General features: G+C 42.4%; 1 protein-coding gene across 1 annotated transcript in view; it reads right to left on the bottom strand.

Annotated features, from left to right (window-relative positions):
* Nucleotides 1-24,494, bottom strand: part of igsf9bb (immunoglobulin superfamily, member 9Bb) — a 264,759-nt gene that overhangs the window by 91,370 nt on the left and 148,895 nt on the right. The window contains exons 8-11 of the mRNA XM_036143535.1: nucleotides 21,898-22,049; nucleotides 10,795-10,912; nucleotides 4,963-5,104; nucleotides 3,011-3,177 (exon numbers count right to left, since the gene is read on the bottom strand). Coding sequence (XP_035999428.1) covers nucleotides 3,011-3,177; nucleotides 4,963-5,104; nucleotides 10,795-10,912; nucleotides 21,898-22,049 — 579 coding nt within the window. The remainder of the gene's footprint in view (nucleotides 1-3,010; nucleotides 3,178-4,962; nucleotides 5,105-10,794; nucleotides 10,913-21,897; nucleotides 22,050-24,494) is intronic.

Genomic DNA, 24,494 nt, shown 5'->3' with positions numbered 1-24,494 from the left:
GCAAGCTGCCGTTAAAATCTAAAGAGGAAGAACAGCGGTTGTGAAGAGCCAAAGACCCCCTCCCGAGAGCACCGAGGCAGTCGTCTTTAAAATGACGAGCCACAAACGGGCTCTAAGTGTGTTTTTTGGCCACTCATGCAATCTTCCATCTTCATGGGAACGGTACATAGCGACACAACGACGAGGCATCTTGTAAAAAAAAGCCGTGAAAGCAAAACAACCTTATCCATTTAGTACTCAGACAGTATAGCGGAGGCCGGCTTCTAGGTTTGCGACTCATGGTGTGACGTCACTGGGAAAATCCGCCGAGCGAGATCGTTTTGATTCCATGGATTTTAAGAACGAAAAAAAAAAAACGAGAGATGTGGGTAGGAGACCGAAAAAAAATTATCAGAAGTAATGAATAACTATGTGGACATCATCTGTGAGAAAAATCTCGCTGATCTGCCACTTCAACGATTAACGCTTCATAACCGGTTTAAGGGGAACTAGGCATACTGAGTAGCACGCAATGCCTGGAAGCACACATCAGTGAAAGCTGAACAGGAACAGGGAAATAAGAGTCCAGTTGGCAGAGCACACAAGAACTGATAGAAACACGTTGGAAGTGCACATGAGGATGTTCGAATTGGCATCAGGCCATGGTGACTTCAGAATAATATTCCCATAATAGCACTTTTAAGGGTCATTTTAAGAAACTTCTAACATCAGGGGCTTCAGCCATTCTTCTCTCTAAAGGAGCCCTTTACAGTCTTTCTTTATGCACTTTCCTCACTGTTTATCCCTTGTGCAGCAGCGCACCAATGGGGGAAAAATTCTGCCTACCTCACTGCCTCAAACCAGTATTATTACGTATAAACTATGCTGGTACCTGACCTTACCAAATATTTTTCTTTTTCAACAGTAACTTAGGAACCAGTGAGGCACAAAGCTGAAAAAGCTGTGCCTATACTCCTCAAATCTGGGGTTGCAATTCATAAAGAGTGCCATATTTCCAATAGGATTCCGCCTTTAAAACTATTAGTGGGCTAAAAGCGAAGCAGAATGTAATTATTCCATCCGTTACGACCACAAACCAAACGTGCTCTGAGAATAACTTCACACTCAACCTTTGGCATGCGTAATTATGCACCAGAGCGCTCTGCGCATTAGGGGACATTGTCTGGTCAGGGCGGAGATTGAGATGACAAAGCCTGTCGCTGTGAAAGGTAGCGACAACAGTTTAGAAGTGCATGGAGCTGAAAAGAGGGAAGAAATCAGCAGCTAGGATATGCATAGAGATGCAACGTGAACGCCGGTGTGCTTCAAGTGTTGTAGCTGAGGGGACAATGTCTGACCTTAGGGAGGCTTGATGAAACTCAGCCTCAGTCACAAATGACGTTATAGATTTATACTGATAAACAAACCCATAGAATAATGATAATCGGATTTATTTTACACAGTATAGATCAATCTATTATTTCTCTTTCACACAGTCATGAAACATTTTTAAGTTGATGAATAGAACTCAACCCCTCTAGGGGAGTTTATAACATTGAACAACACAATTACATAGTGACACTATGGTTAACCATTATTCCATTATTGTTTTATTATAACTATTGCGGCGTATAAACTTAAAATTCTATCCAAACACTGTGGCCGGCTAAGACAAGGGGTATAGGCTACTGAAGACGCGTCGAAGATGCGCTGACGTCACATGCGCATACACCCATAGAGAGGAGAATCCTACAAGACAAAACCAAAACAATGTATGGCTCCTACAATAACTATTAATCAATATTAGTCATTCTGCTCATTTTAAAAATAAATTGACCAGTAAAATGAGTTCAAGAAGATGGTGCTTTATTAAAATGTGGAAGTTCTTAGTTTTCTGTCAGACAGTGACAACTATATATTTTGTTATTAATTCTTTCTAAAAGCCTGACACATGTAGTGAAAACAACCCACCTATAAGCTATTTTTCTTCCAGCTCAATGTGTTTAAAAGTAACCTAATTGGGTGGAAACCTGCCTAATCTGGCAACACTGACTACACTACTGCCTTTTTGTTTGTTTGTATTTTAGATTTTATTGAAAATTTCTTTCTCAGCACTGTTGCAATAGTCACAGAGCCATTGTTCAGTCAAAAGCCCTCTGAAAAAAATGGAATCCCCCCCCCCCCCCCCTTTTTTTAATTTGTTTCTGCAGCCGGGTCTGGTGACAACTCCAGTCTAAACATTACAACTGTCCGCTAAAATCTATCATCTCTGTCCTTACATTCAGCTGTACTTCAAATATCCAGACACACACAATGAAATAGGTCGACTGAACTGCCATCCACCAAATTACAAAAAATCAATAAGTAGAGAAAAGAGAACAAAATCAATTTTTGAAAAAGTAGCAGAAAAATTAGCATAGACTCTGTTTAAAAACAACCAAGTAACGAGCTAAGCTTAGCAACCTGATATTCAAATTCTAGCCAGTCATATTTCAGCCGTAAGAGCAAAAAATAATCAATAACCTCCCTTCAGTCTGCTTTCAGACAATGTCCAACTCTAAGTATAGTTGAGAGGATGCAAATGAAAAAAACACCCTAAGTTTTTAGATTTAGCTTTTTCCGTGATCAGTTCTAACTCATCCAGCGGTTGGTATGAAAGATGGCAGATGACAACTAATATGCCAGCAAAGTTTGGTTTTCTTTGATGGTTGGTGTTTCCCTTACTTTGAAAAGACAGCTATGCACACACAAACACCAAAGCAGGACGAACACTGTAGGCCATTCACTTTAATTTGCTCACATAATTTGTTTTCAATGGAACACTCTAACTATGTGCTGCTGTAACACAAGGCACTGAATATACATTCAGGACCTCTTTGATAAACAGTATTTCTAGGGAGAGGAAACAAGTGGAAGTGCTTTAGGTGTGAATAACCGTACAACACCATTAGTATGGAGACAGACAGTAGTAATATGTCAAAGGTTACAAAACAGGAAGAGAAAAAAGGGTAAATGTAGACAGCGGACTTACATTGAACTGCTAGGTAGGCAGAGGCAGACGGTGGTACGCCTAGGCTGTTGCTGGGGGAACAGGTGTATTTCCCAGTATCCTCTGGCTTGACTTGCACAATGATGAGGGAACCATCAATGAGAATACTGACTCTCCGCTTGAGGTCACTGTGGATACGAAGAGAAGCACTGCGATCCAAATCAGTGAATCATGGCAGCTCTGTTTAATCTAACCACTAGCAGCCTGGAGGTGGAGTTCTAATGGCCAAAGTTTGAAACATTTAATGCTGTCCTCTAGACTGCAGCTTCTGAAAGAGAGAATTTTCCAGATATTTAAGCACATTTCTTTGTCATTTAAAGAAGAAAATATGTTAACACATACATTCCTTCTCTGGTCATTTGTGTAAAATGTTGGACCCATGTAAAAATGGTGATTATACATTTTGCCGGTTTTGTCATTTTTGCTTATTTCCCTGTGAAAGTGTTGCTCTAAGTTGGTCATAAAAGATGCTTGTCATAGAGGTTGATTTATAAATCAAACCAGGGCAGAGCAGAGCAGCCAGTTGATGTGGGGAACCCCCCACATCAACTGGCTGCAAAGGTAACTGAAAATCACAGGAAATCATATTCCAACAATTTATTAGTTTCTACCTTAGAGCAAAAAACATCATTCCAGCAAAGCAGCAAGCATATGAGAAATTTATTGACCCCAGTACCAATTACTTCACTATAAGCAGTATTTCAGCCTGACTCCTGGTGTTGCAACCTTTATCTGAATGCATTAAATCACCATGCCTGTAGGCTGTAAACTGGGGAGAGATTACTTTGGTCTGCTAGCCATGTTAAAATGGATGGACATTTCAACGAAAAAGTTACTTGTTTTTTGTTGCTTTGTTTCTGTTTTGTTTTGTTGATTTATGTTTAGCTGTAATGTTTTCTGAGAAAACGATTGGGTGGTTGCTGAAATAGATATCTCATTACCTATCTCCAGCAAGTTACTAGGTGAGAGGTGGGGACAGGTCGCTAGAGCATGCTGCAGTCAAGGCAACCTATAGTTGTAATTTATTATTATAACTAGCTTAACTAGCAATCAAATGAAAATTGTTGCCAAATATTTGCTCTTCCTTCACCACTGAGTTGGTTCAGTGCAACTCATCCCATGTGCCACAGCCTGATGTAGAAAAGTTTTTTCACCACAACATGATCTCTGCAGTCAATCAGTTTACAAGCATGGGGAGGAAATCTAAAATGAACACAGTCTGAAGGGTGTATGTGTTAGAACCGTGCTGCATCTCTATTACTAATTACAATGAACACAGTAAAGATTGTTGCACAGAACTGTACAACTAAGATGGAGTCTGGGGACCTGGGTCCAGCCTGTGGCAGAGACGCCTGTAACTGTCAATTAAAGTCAAATATTTTTTTCCAGCTTTGTTGCACCTGATTATGTCTTAGGCATTTATTTAGAGACACATTTAGGACATTTTAATATGCATTTTGATCAGGCTTGGTTGTCAGATTAAAAGTACGTTTTGAAAATAATCTACTTTAAGCAGGTTTTAAACATACTTTTGATCAAATCCACATTTCTGCTTTATAAATATTTTTTATTGGTCTCATGCAATATTCTAAACTTAGATGCAGTGTTTTCATTAGCTGTACGCAAAACCATCATCATTAACAGAAATAAAGGCTTGAAAACATTAGTCTGTGTGTAATTAATCTATATAATGTGTTTTACTTAGTAAATAAAGTTACTGAATAAATGACTTTTCAATATTGTTTTAATTTATTGAATATGACTTTATACATATCCTGCAATACACTTCTCATTAGATTCATCAAATGAATCCTCCCTGCAGACAATCAAAACTTCACGGCACAGGATTTTTAATTTGGGCTGATGAGAGGACATTTCAAAAGAGAAAAGTAAGATAGAAAAGCAAACAATAAGGAACATGATCATAACTTTACTTCTTGAAGAAGACGTTGTCCTCCTCCCAGAACCAGGTGTATGTCAGGTTGCGAGGATAGGCCTCCGCCTGGCAGGTGAAAAAGGCATCCTGCGAGATGTTCACTGTTATGTTCTCTGGTGGTGTTATAATAAATGGAGGGCCTGGTGGGAACACACAGACAGAAGAGTGGCTTTTAGCTTATTCAAATTGTGTTCCAAGTCATCAAACATGAAAATGGTAACAAAGTATGTGTATGTACACATACATACACATACTACACATTAAATGTTTAGAGGTTAGAGGTATATGATCTAACCTCTAACCTAAAACATTTAATCAAGACAGCAAAGTGTCATGATTTGTCTTCATGAACCCGGACAGAGCACACACACACACACAGAGCTTGTTTTGAGAGTTTATTGCAAGGAATGAGTTGTGGATGGTGAAAACCAGAGTCAGTTAGTTGATGAGTGCAGGAGCAGGCTGACTGGAGGAAACTGAAGATTTCCTCCTTGTGGTCCTGCACAGATAGGAATCCGTGCAGGACCACGAGAAAAGTTCTTGGAGGTGCCAGGACTGCTGAAGAACCTGAGGTGCAGCAACGAGAGAGTTCCTTGGACGCAGGGGCTGCAGTAGGTCCACCTGAGGACATAGAGAGTTCCTGGAGGTGCTGGGCTGCTGTGGAACCAGAGGTGCAGACGACAGAGTTTCCAGGACATAGGGCAGATATCCAGCAGCGCAACAATGAGAGTACTGGACTTGACAGGCGTGGTGTGAGTGAGGACTGAAGACGATCCGCCGACGAAGAACAAACTGACGTAGGCTTTTATAGCAGGGTTAGCAGGTGGAGCGAGTCCGTGGTTGTTTGCAGCCTGACAGGTATGACTGATCACAGTCTAATCAGGGCTGCACTGGAGAAGAAGGAGCAAGGAAATGCTCAGGGTGCAGCATGCAAAACTGCAACCTGACACAAAGCAGTATCATATGAGATGGGGAAAGAAATGTTTGGAAATTTAATAGAGATGCTGCCTCTGATCCTAAATGTACCTGGAAATGGAAAGCCATTTTTTCCTATCTGGACAGAATGTTAGATCACAACTGCTCACATCGCTTAGCCATTGTGTGGCTACTGCCATCTGCATGAGGCAAATGAGTGGAAAACTTTTAACAGGACTTTGAAATCTTTGAAAACCTTATCAAATGAATAATTGCTATTTGCAATCTAGTTGTGAATGGTCATTTCAGACAGCCTACTTTGTCTTTACCAGTGGTTTTAAAAGTGAAAGCACGATATCACCCATAGGGTCCCCAGTGCATAAAGATCATGGAGGTATCTCCATATCCTGCTCTTAGAAGGCTGACGCATGACAAAGCTAAAAATGTGATAATGACAATTATCACAGTAAAGGTAGATTCGTATAACAGACGTAAGCCTGGAGACAAGCTTTTTAATATAAAGGATGACTCCAGTTTAGAAATGTATGGAAATTTCAACAGCTTCACTCAACCAACCTGTGTTAAAGAGATAGATGCTAAAATAAATGCAAGGAAATAAAAAATAAAAAACAATTGAGGTAATGCAATAGAACAAAGTGACTCCCTCTAATGGTCCCAGGGTGTATTGGAATCCTGGCAAATCTTGAATTAAAACCTAACTGGAATCTTTTGTAGATCCAGTGTGTACAGTACCATCCCTCTAAGATATGGAATGTTCTATAGATCTGCAAAGTCACTGGTAGGTCAATATCATCAACAGCTGTTCAAATAATCTTTTTTGTGTAAAACCAAAACATCTGTCTTCCACTTTACCAGCGGAAACCTTTACCTTAAGCTCCATAACAGCAACAGTTTCATAATTTATTTCATAGTGCAGCAATATTAAATACCTGGATCACACATGAGAAAGGTATTCAATTAAAAATTAAGGGATTGGGGTTAAACCGGATGAACAAGAAAAGGTTGATGGTTAAACCTTTTCCAATGTTGAATCTTTTATCTATTGCATTATATATGAATAAATGATTAGCACAGGGGACCCGTGTAGAAACAATGAAAATGTTAATTATGTTTCTAGAGCTTCTAAAACCAGTGTGAATATTTTGAAAGTGTGGATATAAGATCCATCCAATGTCTATAACAACTCATACTCGAAATGTGCCTACCTCCATCAGTCTTAGACATGTCACCAGTTCTTCACAGGGTAACACAGACACACAGGACAGACAACCATACACACACACTCACACCTCAGGGCAATTTAGAGAGACCAGTTAACCTAATGGTCATGTTTTTAGACTGCGGGAGGAAGTCGGAGTACCTGGAGCGTACTCACACGCGCACAGGGACAACATACAAGTTTCAAGCAGAAAGACCCCTGACTGGGGTTCGGACCAAGGACCTTCTTCCGACAAGTCAGCTGAGCTTTTTATTTAAAACAAATAAAAAGAAAACAGAATAACAAATTAAACCCAAAGAAGATCAACAGTATCAACAGTATGCACAGTATTTGATTACTTTCCAAAAAAAGAATTGCAGTATATTACATTAACATATGATCTATTTGCATATTTATTCTTATCCCATATGTTTATTAACAATTTTACATACAATGACAAACGTGATCACCAATCTGTTTTTCTCTCCCTCTACGATTCCAGGAAACCAAGAAAAAACAAGTATATACATCCTTAAAGAGTGATTAGTGGGGAAAATAAACCCTGAGCTACCTCTATAGTTATGCTGTTATAGGCTTAGGCTGCTGGAGGACATCAGGGTCTATTTCTCTCACTCTGCTGAGTTACTGTTCTCCAGGTTTGCATTGCTTGTCGTCATTTCAGCTTTTAACTTAATGTTCTCTCTCTTTTTCTTCATAGTAGGTACACCTGGTCTGGCGTTCTGTTAACTGTGACATCATCCAGAGAAGACGGCTCACCCGCTACTACCATCTAATGTAGAACAGATTACTAGATCAATGTGTGCTTCTGTGCTTTTTTGTCTCTCTTGTTGTGTCTCTGCTCTGTCTTCTGTAACTCCCAGTCGGTCGAGGCAGATGACCGTGTTCATACTGAGCCCGGTTCTGGTTCTGCTGGAGGTTTAACCTTCCCGTTAATGGGGAGTTTTTCTTTCCACTGTCGCTTCATGCTTGCTCAGTATGAGGTGCAGCAAAGCCATGTACAATGCAGACGACTCTCCCTGTAGCTCTACGGTTCCCCAGGAGTGAATGCTGCTTGTCGGGACTTTGATGCAATCTGCTGGGTTCCTTATATAGGACATTTTTGACCAATCTGTATAATCTGACCCAATCTGTATAATATGATTGAACTTGACTTCGGAAAGTGCCTCGAGATGACATGTTTCATGAATTGGCACCATACAAATAAAGTTGAATTGAATTGAATTAAACATTCAAAATCAAAATTACTAAAGCAGAGCTGGTATGTGCAAAGTATGTGATAATTTGCTGCTGACATTCAAAACAGTGAATGGTAAAATTATCCTGTGAGTGAATGCAGCGGTGGTCAAATCAATCAAATTACCTGAAAACATAATTTAAAACTGCTGTATGACCAAGTTGTAAGTTTTTGTCAATGCTTCAGTAATTTACAGGTTTGTGTAACAAAACAAGAAAAAAAGCAAAAGACAAATTTTCATCTGAAAAAGATGGACAAGTGCTTTGGTGGAAAAAGAGTTCAAATACTTACTAGAATGAAATAACATGCCTAGCTCCAAAAACCCTTCTGAAAATGAAACCCTGACCCACAAAAAAGACACAAAAATTGTGTTGACCAAATGTTAAATTGATTAGAACTTTGTTTCCCCCTAACACACATAGTGAGCCAATGGTGCTACTGTAAAGTGTTTTTCCCTATATGCTAGCTGTCATTAGCAGCATGCAGTTTTATTCTTGGACATTATGCATATTTCCATCTGCCAGCTACTATGAAGGACAACCCAGACTACGTGAGCCTGCTGGTAATGTTCCTGGTGTTCGCTGCCAGTATGTGCCTGTGTTTTAGTGCCAACCAACCCTATCTGGAACAAGCTGAGTGCTGAAGATTATTTGGCACTGTAGCCTCTGCTGAGCTGCTGCTCACTGGTTTTGCAGGAGGGTCATCTATTAATCCACATTTTCCAGAAATTATACAGCACAGTCATCCACTGTGGCTCGACCTTGGTTTTGTGCAACACATCTCTTGTAACTGTTTAGAACAATGCAGTTGATGACATTGCAGGCTGTGGATGGAAATCTCCTTGTGGACTCTAAGCCTATACCGTTTGATGCACACAAACATTGTAACTATTTAAAAAAAAACATGAGATTCATAAGCCTGAACATGAACTGTAAGCATCCAGTAAAGAGAAGAGCTTCAAAACTAAACTGAAATAGGTCATCTAAAATTTTGATTGGTTTATCGGTAACTTCAGGCAAATCGGTATTAACCTTGATCTTTCTTTCAATATTCTGTACATAGAACTATAAATACAGAGATAACGTGATAAACTGAACATGCCATGGATGAACCTAGAAAAGGAATGACCAACCAATAAAGGTATGTGTGAGGAAGGGATTCAGTCAGAGATTCAACTTCAGCTGCCTCAGGTAAGAAGAGGTGAGGTCATTATCTGTTGACTAGGTGTGTGTTAAGGTGTGCTGGCATAGGATAGTTGTTTAGACCTGTCAGGCAAACAAGTAGGCAAGTAGAAAAAGAGTTAATTCTTACTTCCAAGGAAGATAACATGACCTTGAGTTGTGTTTGCATATCCTTTTTCTTTATTTGTTGATCTGGTAAGATATGGTTTATTCAGAAGAATCTACAAAAATCCTATTTGAATGTGTTTCTTTTGACTTCGGAAACTTTGCATTTGCATTTTAGCAGTTTGTCATGGAAAATGCTCACAACTCTACAATAGTAAAAAGCAATTAAAATATAATTATTTTCTGCATGCTATGACAGAGATCCTTGTCTTACTTGAAATTGCTGGTTCACTTAAGGAGCCAAAAAGTCAATGCAAACAGGTTAGAGGGTATCTTCTTCTTTGACTGCTCCCTTTAGCAGTGGTCTCAAATGGAAATCCACAAAGACCGGTGTCCTGCACCTTGTGGATGTGTCTCTTGCCCTACACTCAATGGCTAAATTACCTCACCAGCATGCAGACAGCCTCTGCAGAGCTATTGAGCTCATAGTGGAAGCAGGTTTGTTGAAGTAGAGATCCATCTAAAAGTTGCAGGACACCGGCCCTGCAGGACTGAAGTTTAAGACCATTGCTCTCGTGGATGCCACATTTGATTATTTACCTTTGTCTCACCCTACCCCTAACATCCCATTCTGGCATGCTAACCCTCTGCAAATCTTTAACTATGTTTGTAACCCTTCTTATTGTATATTCAGAAATCCATCCATTGTTTACACAGTGCAGGGTTGGGGGGGACAGGTGCTTAGCTCAAGCAGTAATTGGGTGATTGGCAGTTGACAGGTCACCAGTCCATCACTGGGCAAAGCACAGACACACAGGGCAGACAACCATGTATACATACGCATACTCCTAAGAGGAATTTAGAGAGACCAATTAACCTAACCTAACCTAACCTAACATTAAAGTCATGTTTTTGGGCTGTGGGAGGAAGCCAAAGTATTCAAAGAAAGCCCACACATCCACAGGGAAAACATGCAAACTCCATCCAGAAAGACCTCAAGCTTGGATCCAGACTCAAAACTTTCTTAGTGCTAGGCAACAGTGCTAACAAATGTCACAGCCCCCTTCTCAATATGTCTGTGCTTAAATATGGCAAACAATCTGAAAGAGCAATGGAATCCCTGAAAAAGTGAATAACTAAAAACAAAACCCAAACCTTGTACTAGCAGCCTTGTTGTGTGACTGGCCTCTCCCTGGGGGCTAAAGGCTCGGCATGAGTAGGCTCCACGATCTTCCCGGGTGATGGATAGCACCGTCAAATTCCCGTCAGACACCTAAACATACACAATAATGTTTGGCTTTCAGATTCACATCATCACTACGAAGTTACGGGTCTTTTTAAACAATTAAAAAGACCGGTAACTCCATAAATACGTTTAAACATATTTTTTAATACAAACACACATCTCCCACACATAGAGACAGCACACATGCAAAACTTTTAAACCGTGAATTTTTTAATAGAAAAAGCTAAAATAAAATTCCCTTTCATCACTGTCAACTAGAGAAGTAAACCTTCCTTTATATCACAAACATAAAGTAGACGTGGATGATGTGTGGAATGTGTTTGATGTATCCAGAGTAACATAAAACAAAAACACAAAAATTGGCACACAATTATTATTTTTCTCCAAGGTATTTGTGTTTGTTTCATATCAATTATGTACATTTTTTTAAACGATCAATGTGCATATTTTATTTTATGTAGAGGTAGACAAGCGTCCAACGCTTGTACACATAAAAGTCTGATGCGTTATCTAGAGCAGTCTGTCTGAACAGATGTATCTGACGCCCGTTGGGAGGAGCTACCCTGTTCTTTTCCTCTGCCTGACTTTTTGTACAATGGCGGATGAGATCGAGAGAGTGGCTTGGCTTTATTTACTTGATGACACTAGAGAACGTCATCATAGTTGGACATCTCTGCTCCGTGTCTGGGTTCACCAGATATGAATGAATGATCAACGCTTAGCCAACGACGTGAATGACTTCTACTATCGTTTCGACAGACAAAGGGAACAGTCCTGCAACCACCCCCCACGACACCTCCTAACAGATCACCTCCACCTCAGTGACAACTCTTTCCATGCACGAGAGAGATGTTAACAAACTCTTCAGAAGACATAACTCCAGGAAAGCTGCTGGACCAGACTCTGTCTCTCCATCCACCTTGAAGCACTGTGCTGATCAGCTGTCTCCAGTGTTCATTTTTAACACCTCACTGGCAACATGTCACGTGCCAGCCTTCTTCAAATCCTCCACTATCATCCCTGTTCCCCAGAAACCAAGGACCACAGGACTTAATGACTTCAGACCCGTCGCTCTGACCTCTGTGGTTATGAAGTCCTTTGAGCACCTTGTGCTTTCCCACCTTAAAGAAATCACCGACCCCCTCCTGGACCCTCTACAGTTTGCCTACAGAGCCAACAGGTCTGCAGACGACGCTGTCAACCTGGCCCTTCACCACATCCTCCAGCACCTGGACTCTGCAGGACCCTACGCCAGGATCCTGTTTGGGGATTTCAGCTCTTCCTTCAACACAATCTTCCCAGCTCTGCTTCAGGAGAAGCTCTCCCAGCTGAATGTGCCCGACTCCACCTGCAGGTGGATCACAGACTTCCTGTCTGACAGGAAGCAGCAGGTGGATCACAGACTTCCTGTCTGACAGGAAGCAGCAGGTGAAGCTGGGAAAACATGACTCTGACTCCCAGCTCATCAGCACTGGTTCCCCCCAGGGCTGTGTTCTTTCTCCTCTGCTCTTCTCCCTGTACACCAACAGCTGCACCTCCAGTCATCAGTCTGTCAAGCTCCTGAAGTTCCTGACGACACCACTCTCATCGGACTCATCTCTGATGGTGACGAGTCCGCCTACAGGTGGGAGGCTGACCATCTGGTGACCTGGTGCAGGGAGAACAACCTGGAGCTCAACGCTGTAAAAACAGTGGAGATGATTGTGGACTTCAGGAAGAACTCAGCCCCAGCTACCCCCATCACCCTCTGTGACTCCACCATGGACACTGTGGAGTCTTTCCGCTTCCTGGGAACTATCATCTCCCAGGACCTAAAGTGGGAGCTGAACATCAACTCCCTCACCAAGAAAGCCCAGCAGAGGATGGACTTCCTGTGCCAGCTGAAGAAATATGCATATAACATAGCTATCTACCTTTAACTTGTTCTATCAAGATAGCATGTTGAGATTTTGGTGAAAAGTTCTGAGCAAGAATCCAAAGGGGTATCAGATGTGATGGTTACAGTAATAAACAGATCCTTGGGCCATGACCACTGTTACCTCGAAGCTGCGAGCATGCGCAATAGCACACTACTTCTGAATTCAGCATGCACAGCAAACCTATGCTGCGCAGAAAATAAAATCCAAGCTAAACTGTAAACAAAATAATAATAAACCAAGTTATTTTGTACCATTTTGCGATTGTGGTGAGAAGGTCCCACTCTCTGAGTGCAAAAGGTGCTGATCGGAGTGGACAACTGATTGACGGGTGGGGCAGACACCTTTCTGGTTGGGCAGGTGGCGCCGCAGTGTGTGTCTTTGTTACTCCTGCTGCATGTCAGCTGTTTGTGTGGCTGTGTTTTATGTGAATTGCTTATCTGAGATAGTAAGTGCCATCTTTCAACCAATTTGGTTAGTTTTTGAGCTCTACAACTCCTGTTTGTTTCCGGAGGACGGCTGCTCTGCTGCCGTTATCAGCTGCAGTTGGGTGCATGGCTTCTGCTGATTTCTGACCAGCCTTCTTGTTCTACCTCCCTTTTTGAAAAATAACTCTGTTTATATGTTTCTATAGCGCATGCCTGAGGACCACAGTGCCCATATTCACAAAGACTCCTAAGAGTGAAAGTAGCTCTTTAGGAAAAATTTTAGCTCCTAAAGTGACAAAATGTTAAGAGAAGTGAGGGGGACTTTTAGCTAGTCTAAGAGTTTCTTAAGAAGAGAAGATGGTGGAAACAGAGAGAGCTGTTCGGCTGATCCACCACCTAAAAGTGGAGGAAAGCACATAAACTTCTTTATCAATCATACAATTATAATATTTAGATAAACTTTATCATCCCCATAGGAGGGAAATTACATAGTTTCTGCGAACTGTCGGGTAGAATGCACGGCTCTCTAATATTATAAATAAATAATACAGTAGAAAAATGTTGGACAATCATGAATAAAAAGTGGAGAAAATGACCAGGAATATATATATAAGAGGTGACAACGTATTTTCTGTATTGCATGATAATTTTAGTAGCCTAAATGATTATCTAAGTTTTCTTGTGTGATGCCATCTCCTCAATTTTATTGCTGTAGGGAGCGCTCACTTTTCAGGCTGGTGCATAAAACCACCAAGACCTACAGGGTAAAATCTGCATTGATCTGCGGCAATATGCTTTTAACTCTGGGTATTTGTGCCATGATCAATTTAACTTTCAACTCTCCTTCCCTTCCGAGATAACTGGACAGGTGCGCTGCTGTTTGGTTTCTCCATTTCTTTTCTCCATTTCATGTCGGTCATTTTGCCAAATACGACCGCTTTATACAAGCAGGCAATCCCAGTGAAATGTTGATGGGAGAGTGTGCATTACTATTAAATAGATAAAGTAGTAAAATGAATGGCAAGTTAAAATAAACAAATCAAAATAATGATGAGTATTAAGTAAGGTGATTTAAAACATTTTGATGCTGTGTGACAAACAATAAACTTTGTTGGTTTTCATCATCACAAATGAACATTTGTGAATCCAGTCTAATTTCTCTTCACCGGGAGCATATTTGTGTGTACACGCCCCCCCTCCCCTCCCATACTATCAACCACTCACAGCTCTTAAAAGACAGCTTCACACCAAGCAATGGGCTCAACCACACCTCCTCTCTAAAATAAAAAAAATATCTGTAATTTCCTTACTCAGAGTCGCTCTCAGTGGTGATCTGAATCGCTTTTAAGCTATATTTTTAGGCTAAGATAGGAGCTGTCTGAGTGGATTCTGAGAATCTTTGTGAATATGGGCACAAATGTATTATACTTGTAGTATGCAATGTAGAAAGTCCAACAACAGTCATTTACCCATTCATGCACACACACACCCAGACGGTGGTGAGCTCTGTTTGTAGCCACAGCTGCCTTGGAGCAGACTGACAAAAGCCAGGCTGCACACAGCACCACATGCTTGTCCTAAATCTCACTGCAGAAAATGTAAATAATTTAATGGTGATAAAATTTGATTCTGAAAGATGTCTCTCAGCTCTTCCTTAGCAGCAGGACCCCTACTCATAGCATCTCTACCTCTAAAAGAAATTATTGCTGTAATTTAATTATTTTAGTAATCAACTGAACTTGTTATAATCTCAGGTTTTGAAATATAAATATAGAGGAAGTTATCTTCTTCCACACATTGTGCTGTATATGCGCACCTAGCTTGTGGCCCCTACGTCATTAATTCTTGCAAATATGCTAAAGTGACTGAAATCGGGGAAACTGTCATGCAGGTGAGACATCTGAGGTCAAAGTTTGTGATGAAGGAGGAGAGGAATCAAGAGAAAGAGGAATCAGAGGCACCAGAGGAGAGAACGGATCTGAGAGAAGAAAACGAGCGGGAATCAGAAAATGTCACTCTATCTCTCTCCTCACTTCACGGTGTTTACGTCAGTAGAGGGAAAATTTTATTTGGGCAAAAGTTTTATTTACCAGATCAAACTGAGTGACTTGGTCTCTCTATCGATCATGCAGCACCTACCATCAGCGGCGCCCATGGTGCCGTGACTCTGAACCGGCTACAAGCACCGCTGCTGCTGCTGCTGGGAAAATTGGTGGTAGACGTGATTTCTAGACTATACTCACACACAGAGCTGCAATACTTTTCATTGTGATTCAGAAAGGATCAATTCATTTTAAAGATGCAGTTTTAGCACGTATTCAGACAGGAACAGGGAAACCAGCAACAGGTGGTGGTGGCCGATCTGAGCATCTCTTTCACCTGAAAATCCTCAGGATTCTGTTGTGGATGTTGTGTACAACTTTATTGCAATTTAATTAAAATTATGTTCTGATTTTTTCCATAACCTTTGTTATGATGATTGTGTTGTAACTGCAACTGCAATTTTAGCTTTTTTTTTTAGATTGGAACACAGACGGGGGTGCGCGGCTACAAAAGTTTGGGAACCCCTGCTCTAGAGCTATAGAGTTAAATCGTTTAGATACTAAGGTTTTCAAATAGGATCTAACCATAAATATCCAGGATCTTACTAGAATTAATTTTGCTATTAACAAGCAAAAAAATGTTGTTGTTTTATTGACTAATCTCACTTTCTATAGTTGGTAAAAGACACACTTTTTGTTATACTGGGTAAAATGGTCCTTCCATCCTGAAAGTAGTTAATACATTATGTATTCAGAAAAAAAATTTATCTCTGTGGGACCTGTAGGCCTGTAAAAACTCTGACCAGTCCCTGCTATTTGGTGTAAAGGGCAGGGATTGGTCAAAGTTTAGGTCCTGCTCTCACCACACTCGGTCCCTTGAGTTCCAGGGGAAACACATTATCTGTTGGTTGTCCCACATGTCAATCATTCTGATGCACTCAGGTAACGCCAGTGTGTATGCACATTACTTGTTAGTTTCCGGTTACTGTGTACGAATGCGCACTTCTAATCCTTATGTATCCGATTAGCTTAGCGGTTAGCTTCAGTGTTAGCCGTACATTGTAGCTCTGCTGCTCACACTGTATACTTTGAACATGGCCGAGAGCCGCAAGAAGCAAACCATGTAAAAGTTTATGAGAAGAAGAAGAAGAAGAAGGCCTCAGTAGAAATAAATAAAACCAGAGTGGAAAACCGCATGAGGAGCGGAAGAGCAGGTAAGACGGCTTTGCACATGCGCGCTTATTAAAAATGGGACTTGGTGAAGCTTCCTGAAAAATCGCCAACTCGTCCTTAAAGTGACATCTTGAACAGAAGATCCCTAAAATACATAATTTATGACATGGTTTGAGTGGAGTACCTGTGATATTGTGTCTAAAACTTCTTTCCAGAATTTTTGAATCTCAAAACATTCCCATAAGCAGTGAATCAGAGTACATTCAGCCTCACATTTAGCGCATATGTCTAGGATTTTAAAATCAAACTCATTTTGGCTTAACATGGGTTCTCATTAACCATTTACATTGAAGTAGTTTAAATTGAGTATTAACAGATTGTGTCTGGGCTTTCAGACAGGCTTTTTGCCATTACTCTGTAGAACTATTACGTTTTAAATCTAAATCTGCTATAAAAGCAGGATATGGCCCCTCTTCAAATCGTAGTTTATTGCTAAGTCCTCTAATGATGTGAGAGGGGGCATTGCTAGAGACACGTAGCTCCAGATTTGGAGAAATTTGAAAAACTGTTGGGATTAGGATGTTAAATTTTCTTTTTATCAAAACAAACCCTATTGCCATCATTAAAAAAAGCTATTATGCATTGACCTTTAGTATACCACTTTTTAGAACTCATATCTTTTCTGCATGGCTCAAAGGTTTCATTTCCCCATGTTTGGGAAAACTGATAAGGTTTGTACTTCATTTTTGAGAGCATGCTGGTTACTTTAGAGTGAAGTCCACATCTTCTTACTGAGGACGCTGTCAGTGTAGAGAACAGGACAGCTGGAATGCTAGTTATTACACTTTATGACGTTCAAAACAAAGCTTTAACTTAATGAACTTTGTAGCCCATAAGTAACTGGAATCGAAATGAAATGCAGTATATTAAGTATCAATTTATCAAGGAGTCATCAAAAGTGGAGAGTGGTTAGTTTCTTCGAGAGGCCCCAAAGGCCCCAAAGGTCAGCGGTTCAAAACTCAAGATTTTAGACTCTGAAGAGTCTGAAGACTTCAGCTGTGTGTAACAATAACCAATGAAGCTATTTGTGTGATCATTGTAGTAGCTTTCTTAACCTAGTTTCTTAATCCATGGAACAGTGAAATAAGGCTGTTGCACAGAAACTCCAGCTGGGACAATGTGCCTTTTATCATTGATTTACCATTGTGGACTGGGACACAATCACAATATCATGACATACAGATGAAACCAAATCTGGTTAATTACTGCACTTTAATGCCACTAGGTTTTCAACTATAAACATGGCATGTATCATATTAACGTTTGTCATGGATTGGTTTTGGTCTGACTGTTTTCCTGGTTATTTTCCTGTACCTACTCCTCTCACTCAGCTCACCCTCCACTCCCTCAGCAATCAGTCACACCTGTTAGGCACTAATTAGTCAGAATCCTCTCCACCTGCCAGCCTCCCTACATAAGCCTTCCTCAGTCTTCTCTTCTGTGCCTCAAGTAAAGCCTCTGCTAGTAGCTGGATTTCCTGTCAACTCTGTGCCTCAAGTAAAGCCTCTGCTAGCTGCTGGATCCCCTTCCAACTCTGTGCTTCAAGTAAGGCCTCTGCTAGCTGCTGGATTTACTGCTACTTCTGTGCTCCAAGTTTGCTCTCTGCTCTGTTACCGGATTGCCTGCGACCCTGTGCTCCGGCAGTCTTGCATTCCAGGAACTGTCTCACTCTGCACCTGTTGTCTGACAGTAGCCCTGCATCTCCAGGAACTCTCTCCGGTCCCTCAGCTCCTGCCATCTTCATCCTCCTGCTCCAGCTTGGTTACAGACTCTGGTTCGCTTCATTTACTACCCATCTCTCTTTCAATAAATTTTCAAAACTAAGCTTTGTGTGTGGCATGTGTTCGGGTTCATTTATCAAATCGTGACAGTACAAACCAGCCCACATTAACCCAATGCCCACATGGAGCTTAGAGTCCATATTCAAAGAGCTGAGGAAGCTGCTGGACACATGCGCCACCCTCGACACACCGTGGAGGTGTTAAGTGCAGTGGAGGCCTTTTGGGACCAGTGGAAGGACAGGACAGCAGTTCTGTCCAACTTGGGAATAATCGGCTTGGCGGAGGAGGTCTAACGGGACATGGCGACTGCCCGTGCGGTAGTGATGGTGAGATGAAGCCTCATGAGGCATTGAACCACTTGAGCCAACTTGTTCGAGAAAGGGTTCATTTCTTGGAGCTTCATGTGCACACGGAACCACCTACTGGCCAGGTGTATAATCACAGCCAGCTGTATCTTAACACGTGTGATGCATTGATTTTTTTTTCTATTATGGCTCTTGGGAATAACTTCACAAAAGGTGTAGGACGAAATCATTTGTCTTCATAAATTATGTATACACATATGTGTATAATAAAATATTGTTTGAATGTATTGTCTGTGTGTAATTATTCCCAAAATAGTAGTGTCATGTGATATGGCATGGTGTGTAATAATCAGACCTCTCAATTTTGATCAAAAGTTAAGAGTGAGATTATGCTAATTTTGGGGGTGGGGGGATTATGGTCAACAATTTCCCCTCAGCAGCAACACTGAAGCACACAGAGGTTCACGCTGCGTCTTTATGCACGATCCAGCTGCTGATGTCTCCCTCTTTTCAGCTCAATGCAATTCTAGACTGTTACAGTTTATAACATTCTCATCACCTTTCACAGCGACAGGTTTCTTAGTCAGTCGCCGCACTGACCAGACAAATTTCTATTGCTCTCGTCAGTGCAGCGGTGCGGTGGGCGGATTTTACCCCCGTTGGTGTGCTGTGTGCGACGGATAAACAGTGGGGAAAATGCATAAAGACAGTAAGGGGCTCCTATAAAGGGAACAGGGGTACTGACAGATCTGAGATGAAGCCTCTGATGTTACAAGTTCTTTAAAATGACCCTTAAAAGTGCGCACCTGAATTAAAGCACGAGGCAGCAGCCCACCGAAGCGCCACTGAATCTATGTTGTTAAAAACAAAAGAGCATGAAACACAGCTAGTAACTCTCCTATTGACTTTAACTGGCACACGTTGCTACCGATGTGAGGGAATTAAACGTAGTGATTCACGTTTTGAATGGAGAATGGTAATAAAAGCACCTGCTCCGAGGGAAAGTGGGGGGGGGGGGGGGAGCAGCAAGTGCTGAGGCACAGAAATACGGTGCATGTAGTTAAAAAATACAGAATTAATAAAAACAAAATTTATAAACAGACCAAGTGGCGTTTTAAACTGCATCTGGTTAGCAGAACTGTTTTATGATCCAGCGTGCAGCCATGACTGGTTCTGAATGAACCGGTCATCTGACAAGATCTGAGCCACTTCCCGATGCAGTCACGTGGTATAGCCGGGCAGCGAGGCTTCGGACGTCATCGTTTTAGACTCCTCCCCTAAATGAAGCAAACTTCGATACGCGCTTTACGGAAACGCCCCCTCCATTACTCGACACACGCCTCAAAGCCTCGGCACATAACGTAACATCACTACCGTGCGGATACCTTTTACAGGCCGCACCTGGCTAGACCTCCCCTGGCCCAGTTGTCTGTCTCCTGAGCTGCCCCTGACGTCTGCTTCACCACTGCCGGCTGCCGTTACCCAGTCTTGAGAGGGGGTCCAGGGGGACTCGCCTCCGTTCTACGCTCCAGCAGCAGCCTCTCCCTCCCTGTCCGGCTCCTCCCGACACATACGGCGAGCTCGCCGGCACATCATCACCTCCGCTCTGTCCGGGGTTCAGTAGGGCACCAAGGATGCAACTCCGCCGACCGAGGCCGACACCACCTCTCTAGTGGTCCGGCCTGACACTCGCCTTTTTGCTCTGGCGAGCAAAAAGGGACACCTTCCTGCTCTTTGTCATCTCAGTCACCATCTCCATGACTCTCAGCTGGTCCCTCGAGTTTGAGTGCTGCCTAAGGTTTGTAGGCTTATCATTCAACCAACCCGAGTCCCACATATCGAGAAGACCCAGCTTTGGGACTTTTGCTACGGTGACCGAGACGACCTCCTTCCCTGCTGGCCTGCTGCTGCCTCTTCTCCACCGCCGGCTTCGTTTGAAAGTCCTGTTCTGCCGGCCATCCAAGGTCAAGGCCTGGCGGCTGCATCTGAGGTTTCTGCTGCTGCCTCGCCGCCCGCACTGGAGGTTCCTGCTCCGCCGGCCGATGAAGGCCAATTTCCGCTGGCTGCCATAAGCCAAGTCATCTGGCTCTGCTGCTCCGCCGCCTGCCCCGTCCAGGCTGTCCTCCGTCGGCTCCATCTAGCCAAGCCGCTGCCGCTCTCCAAGCAGCCGTCGCTGCCCTGCGCTCTCACGGGTTCCTGCGCTCTCCCAGCGCTCGCAAGGTCCCAGCACTCACAAGGTCCCAAGGCACTCTTTAGTTCCCAGCGTTTTCTACGCCCTCTAGTTCCCCCAGCGTCTCCTGACGCTCTTTGTTTGCCAGCGTTCTCAGACACTCTCTGTTTGCCTGTATTTTTTAACGCTCTTTGTTTCGCTGTGTTTTCTGCGCTCTTTAGTTCCCCTGTGTTCTCTATTTGGTTCGTCCTGGTTGGGTAGTTTTTTTGTTTGACCATAGCCCCCCATCCTGAGCCTCACTCCGCCCACCCTGGTTGGTTTGTTTGAGTTTGTTTTAGGCCGTCCGGAGACCGGTCTTGAGGCGGGGTAATGTCATGGTTTAGTCTGACTGTTTTCCCGGTTATTTTCCGGTACCTCCTCTCCTCACTCAGCTCACCCTCCACTCCCTTTTCATTTTTCATTGTGCTCTAGAGTCCAGTGGCAGCATGCTTTACAATATATATATATATATATATATATATATATATATATATATATATATATACTGGGTGTGATTTGCTGGGGGGGATGGGGGGATTTACCCCCCCTCTGTTTGTGACGTTCCCCCCTCTGGTCATTCATGTTTTATCCCTGGGGGGGATACATTCCTCCCCCCCTCTGGTCTGAATAAGTAATTTTATGGATTTTTAAAAATGTATATAAATATATATATATAATTAAAAAGTTAAAAATTAAAAAGTGTGGAAATGTTATGTCTTGTTGTGTCTGCGTGTTATATGTTATCTGTGTACGTCCTGAGTTGGTAACACATGATGACAACACACATTCTTGATTCTTAATTCTCTATAGGGGATTATTTGTGCTTCAGTTGAATTGTGCAGAATATTAAAACCTTGCACTTTAACTGGGGTGTGTATAGTTTCGAGGGCAACTACACCTTATCTCAAGAAAAGAATTCTCATTAATAGATATATGAAAAGGCATTTAGTCAACGAGGTGAATTATCACCTGACCAAACAGTCAGTTTTCTATAATATCTGTCTTTTGTCTGTCCTAAAAGTAATAATACCGGACCAAGCCCAAAAATAAACAGTGGCATTCCTTGATAGATTAGGCTGAATGAAAATAAATTTCTACCTTGTACTTGGCACTGCTGACCAGAACGCTGCCGTCACGCAGCCAGCTGATAGAGGGTTTTGGGTTGCCGAAAGCATTGCAGGTCAACGTGATGCTTCCCCCTTCCTTGGCCTCGACATACTGAGGTGGTGTGTCTTTGAATGTTGGGGGAGCTGGGGAGAGGCAGGAAAGGAAAGAGATTAGACAGGATATAGGATATAACAACATTTTGAGATTGTTTGATAGTAATCTGTCATTAACCTTGTGTGTGTGTGGGGGGGGGGGGGTGGGTTGTGAATTTGCTGGAAGGTGTTGCGCCTGCTGCACATTACAAACCTGTGTGCAATTTCCTCATTAGTCTGATCAGGATATTAGGAGTTGAAGGAGGACCACTCCTCACAAGTTGATCAGCCTTGCTGGTAGAGTCAAGCCTCCATGTATTATTTCTTGCTTCTGTTCATTGAGTTTCTCTGTTTTATACTTTTTTGTCTCATTCTGAGAGAGGTTTAACCTGAGACCCGTTCACTTTTGCTCAATTCATCCTGCGTACTCTCTGTGCCTCCTCAGTTCAAGCTATCACTGGCTTCCAAGTCAAACCTCAGATCCAACCTAAAATCCTCTACACCAGTGGTTCACAATCCTGGTCCTTAAGTACCCCTGTCCTGCATGTTTTAGGTATCTCCTTGCTGCCACTTAAATAAATAGATAATTATAAGGCTTCTGCAACACGTGATGTCATGCAGAGGGGATCACGCAATCATTTGAATCAGGTGAGCTGGAACAGAGACACATCTCTGCATGCCCGCTCTCCAACACTCAGTCCACCTTCCCTCTAGGTCTCACACATACCATTGTCTTCCTTCTCAGAATCCAGATTCTCATGGTGCTCCCTCTGTCCGCAACTTACCACCAAGATCCCACTACCTCCCCTACAACAGGCTTCAACTCATTAAACTGTCAGCAATCTCATTCCTCACCCTGTGCTTGAACCTCATCATACTGATTATCTCTTATCCCGTCAAACAGATCCTCCTCTCTTCCAGATGACGCAGAACCTCGAGCCGGACTCAGAAACCCACCTCAGTTTGTACATTAATTTTGTTTGTGAATAATTGTTGTTGCATTTTTTCAATTTGTTTCTTGTGAATGAATATGCATGTGGGTCAGAAAATGATCCCGAAACAGAACACAATTAGGCATTGAACAGAGGCCAACAAAAGGTTTTCTCATGCTGAATTTACATGTAGCACTAAAAATGCAAGACTACATCAAATATCAGGAGACGCTATTCTTACACGACTAACATAATGCAGGTCCAATCCATGTGTTGTGCCAGTTCATACGTGAAAAAAACTGCATCAATTCGGGACGTAATGGACTGCGTTACCCATGATGCAATGTGGTCAAAATGGCCACCAACTCATGTGGTCAAAATGGCCACCAACTCCCATCATGCAACATGGCAAAATGGCCGCCGATCAAGATAAGGTTGCTATGGTGATGGCTATAAAAGCCGATCACACACGACAATCTTCCTTCTTCCCTGGCTTTAGCCAACCCGAGAAGACACACACACACAGCTGTTTCGTTGGGGTAATCCCACACCACGTGTTCGAGTTCCTCGCAGGACCGAGAGTTTTCGACGCAACGGTTATTCCCTGCTTTTTATAACAGGAGGTCGACTAAAATAAGTACTTTTAAATTCCCTCTGATCAAAAGACTGAGAGACGCCGCATCTCCCAGTGATCGAAGAGGACCCAGCTTTGTCTGGCCAACAAAGCGACTGTGAACCCGGAGGAAGAAACGAAGGAGCTTTTTCCCCGTCCCGCTGCAGCCTGCGGACAACTGCGCTCGTCAAGGCGCGTCCAGAAAGCCGCACTACTCGGAGCGCTCCGGACCAGCCCTGAGGCACCTCAAAGTAACGGGGTCTCCCCTTTTATTTCTGTCTCACCAACAGGGTGTTTAGAAGTGCCTGGGCAGGCGTTAGAACTTTGTAGGTGTTGGTTAATGCTTTTATTCCATGACGAAGTTGGAATTATTTTGCTGAACATTTTCTTTGTATGTGCATGCATTTTACAATTGATTTTGCTGTGTTGATTTGTGATCCATCAAGAACCCCGCCGTGGGTTACTGCTTCATTTCTTTCATCTTCTTCCCTGTTTCCCCCCTCTCTCTTTTCGCTTCTTCTTATCAGTTTAATCTCTTTGTCCGAGCTCAAGTCGCGGGCTTTGCTTTAAACTCCCTGTTAGCTGCGCCCTCTCGAAGCGAGGCATTATCCCATCAGCGTAAGCGTGGTTACGTCATTAGGACCTCCCCTCATACGTCATCGTAGCAGCCATCTTGGGAGGGTGACGTGTATCTTAACTGTAGGGAGCTTAGCTGAACTAGCTTTTGGTAAGACATCAAAGCGTCCAGTGAGATTCCCGAAGCTGTTCTGTCTATCAATGCTGATACGTGAAATGCCGGTGTTTCGAGGGCGGTGTTAAACAACTGCGAGTTAAGTTAAGATCTGCGAACCGCTCATTTTAATCCATTGTTTATTTTTGTTTTGTTCTTTATTTCCACATATATATTTTGCATGTTTTAGTTTAGTAATGAGTAAGAATTCCAAAGTTTGA

The sequence above is a fragment of the Fundulus heteroclitus genome, chromosome 11 (assembly GCF_011125445.2).
Source record: "Fundulus heteroclitus isolate FHET01 chromosome 11, MU-UCD_Fhet_4.1, whole genome shotgun sequence".
NCBI lineage: Eukaryota > Metazoa > Chordata > Actinopteri > Cyprinodontiformes > Fundulidae > Fundulus > Fundulus heteroclitus.
The sequence above is the reverse complement of the archived record's forward strand: the minus strand, read 5'-3'. Positions and strand labels throughout refer to the sequence as shown.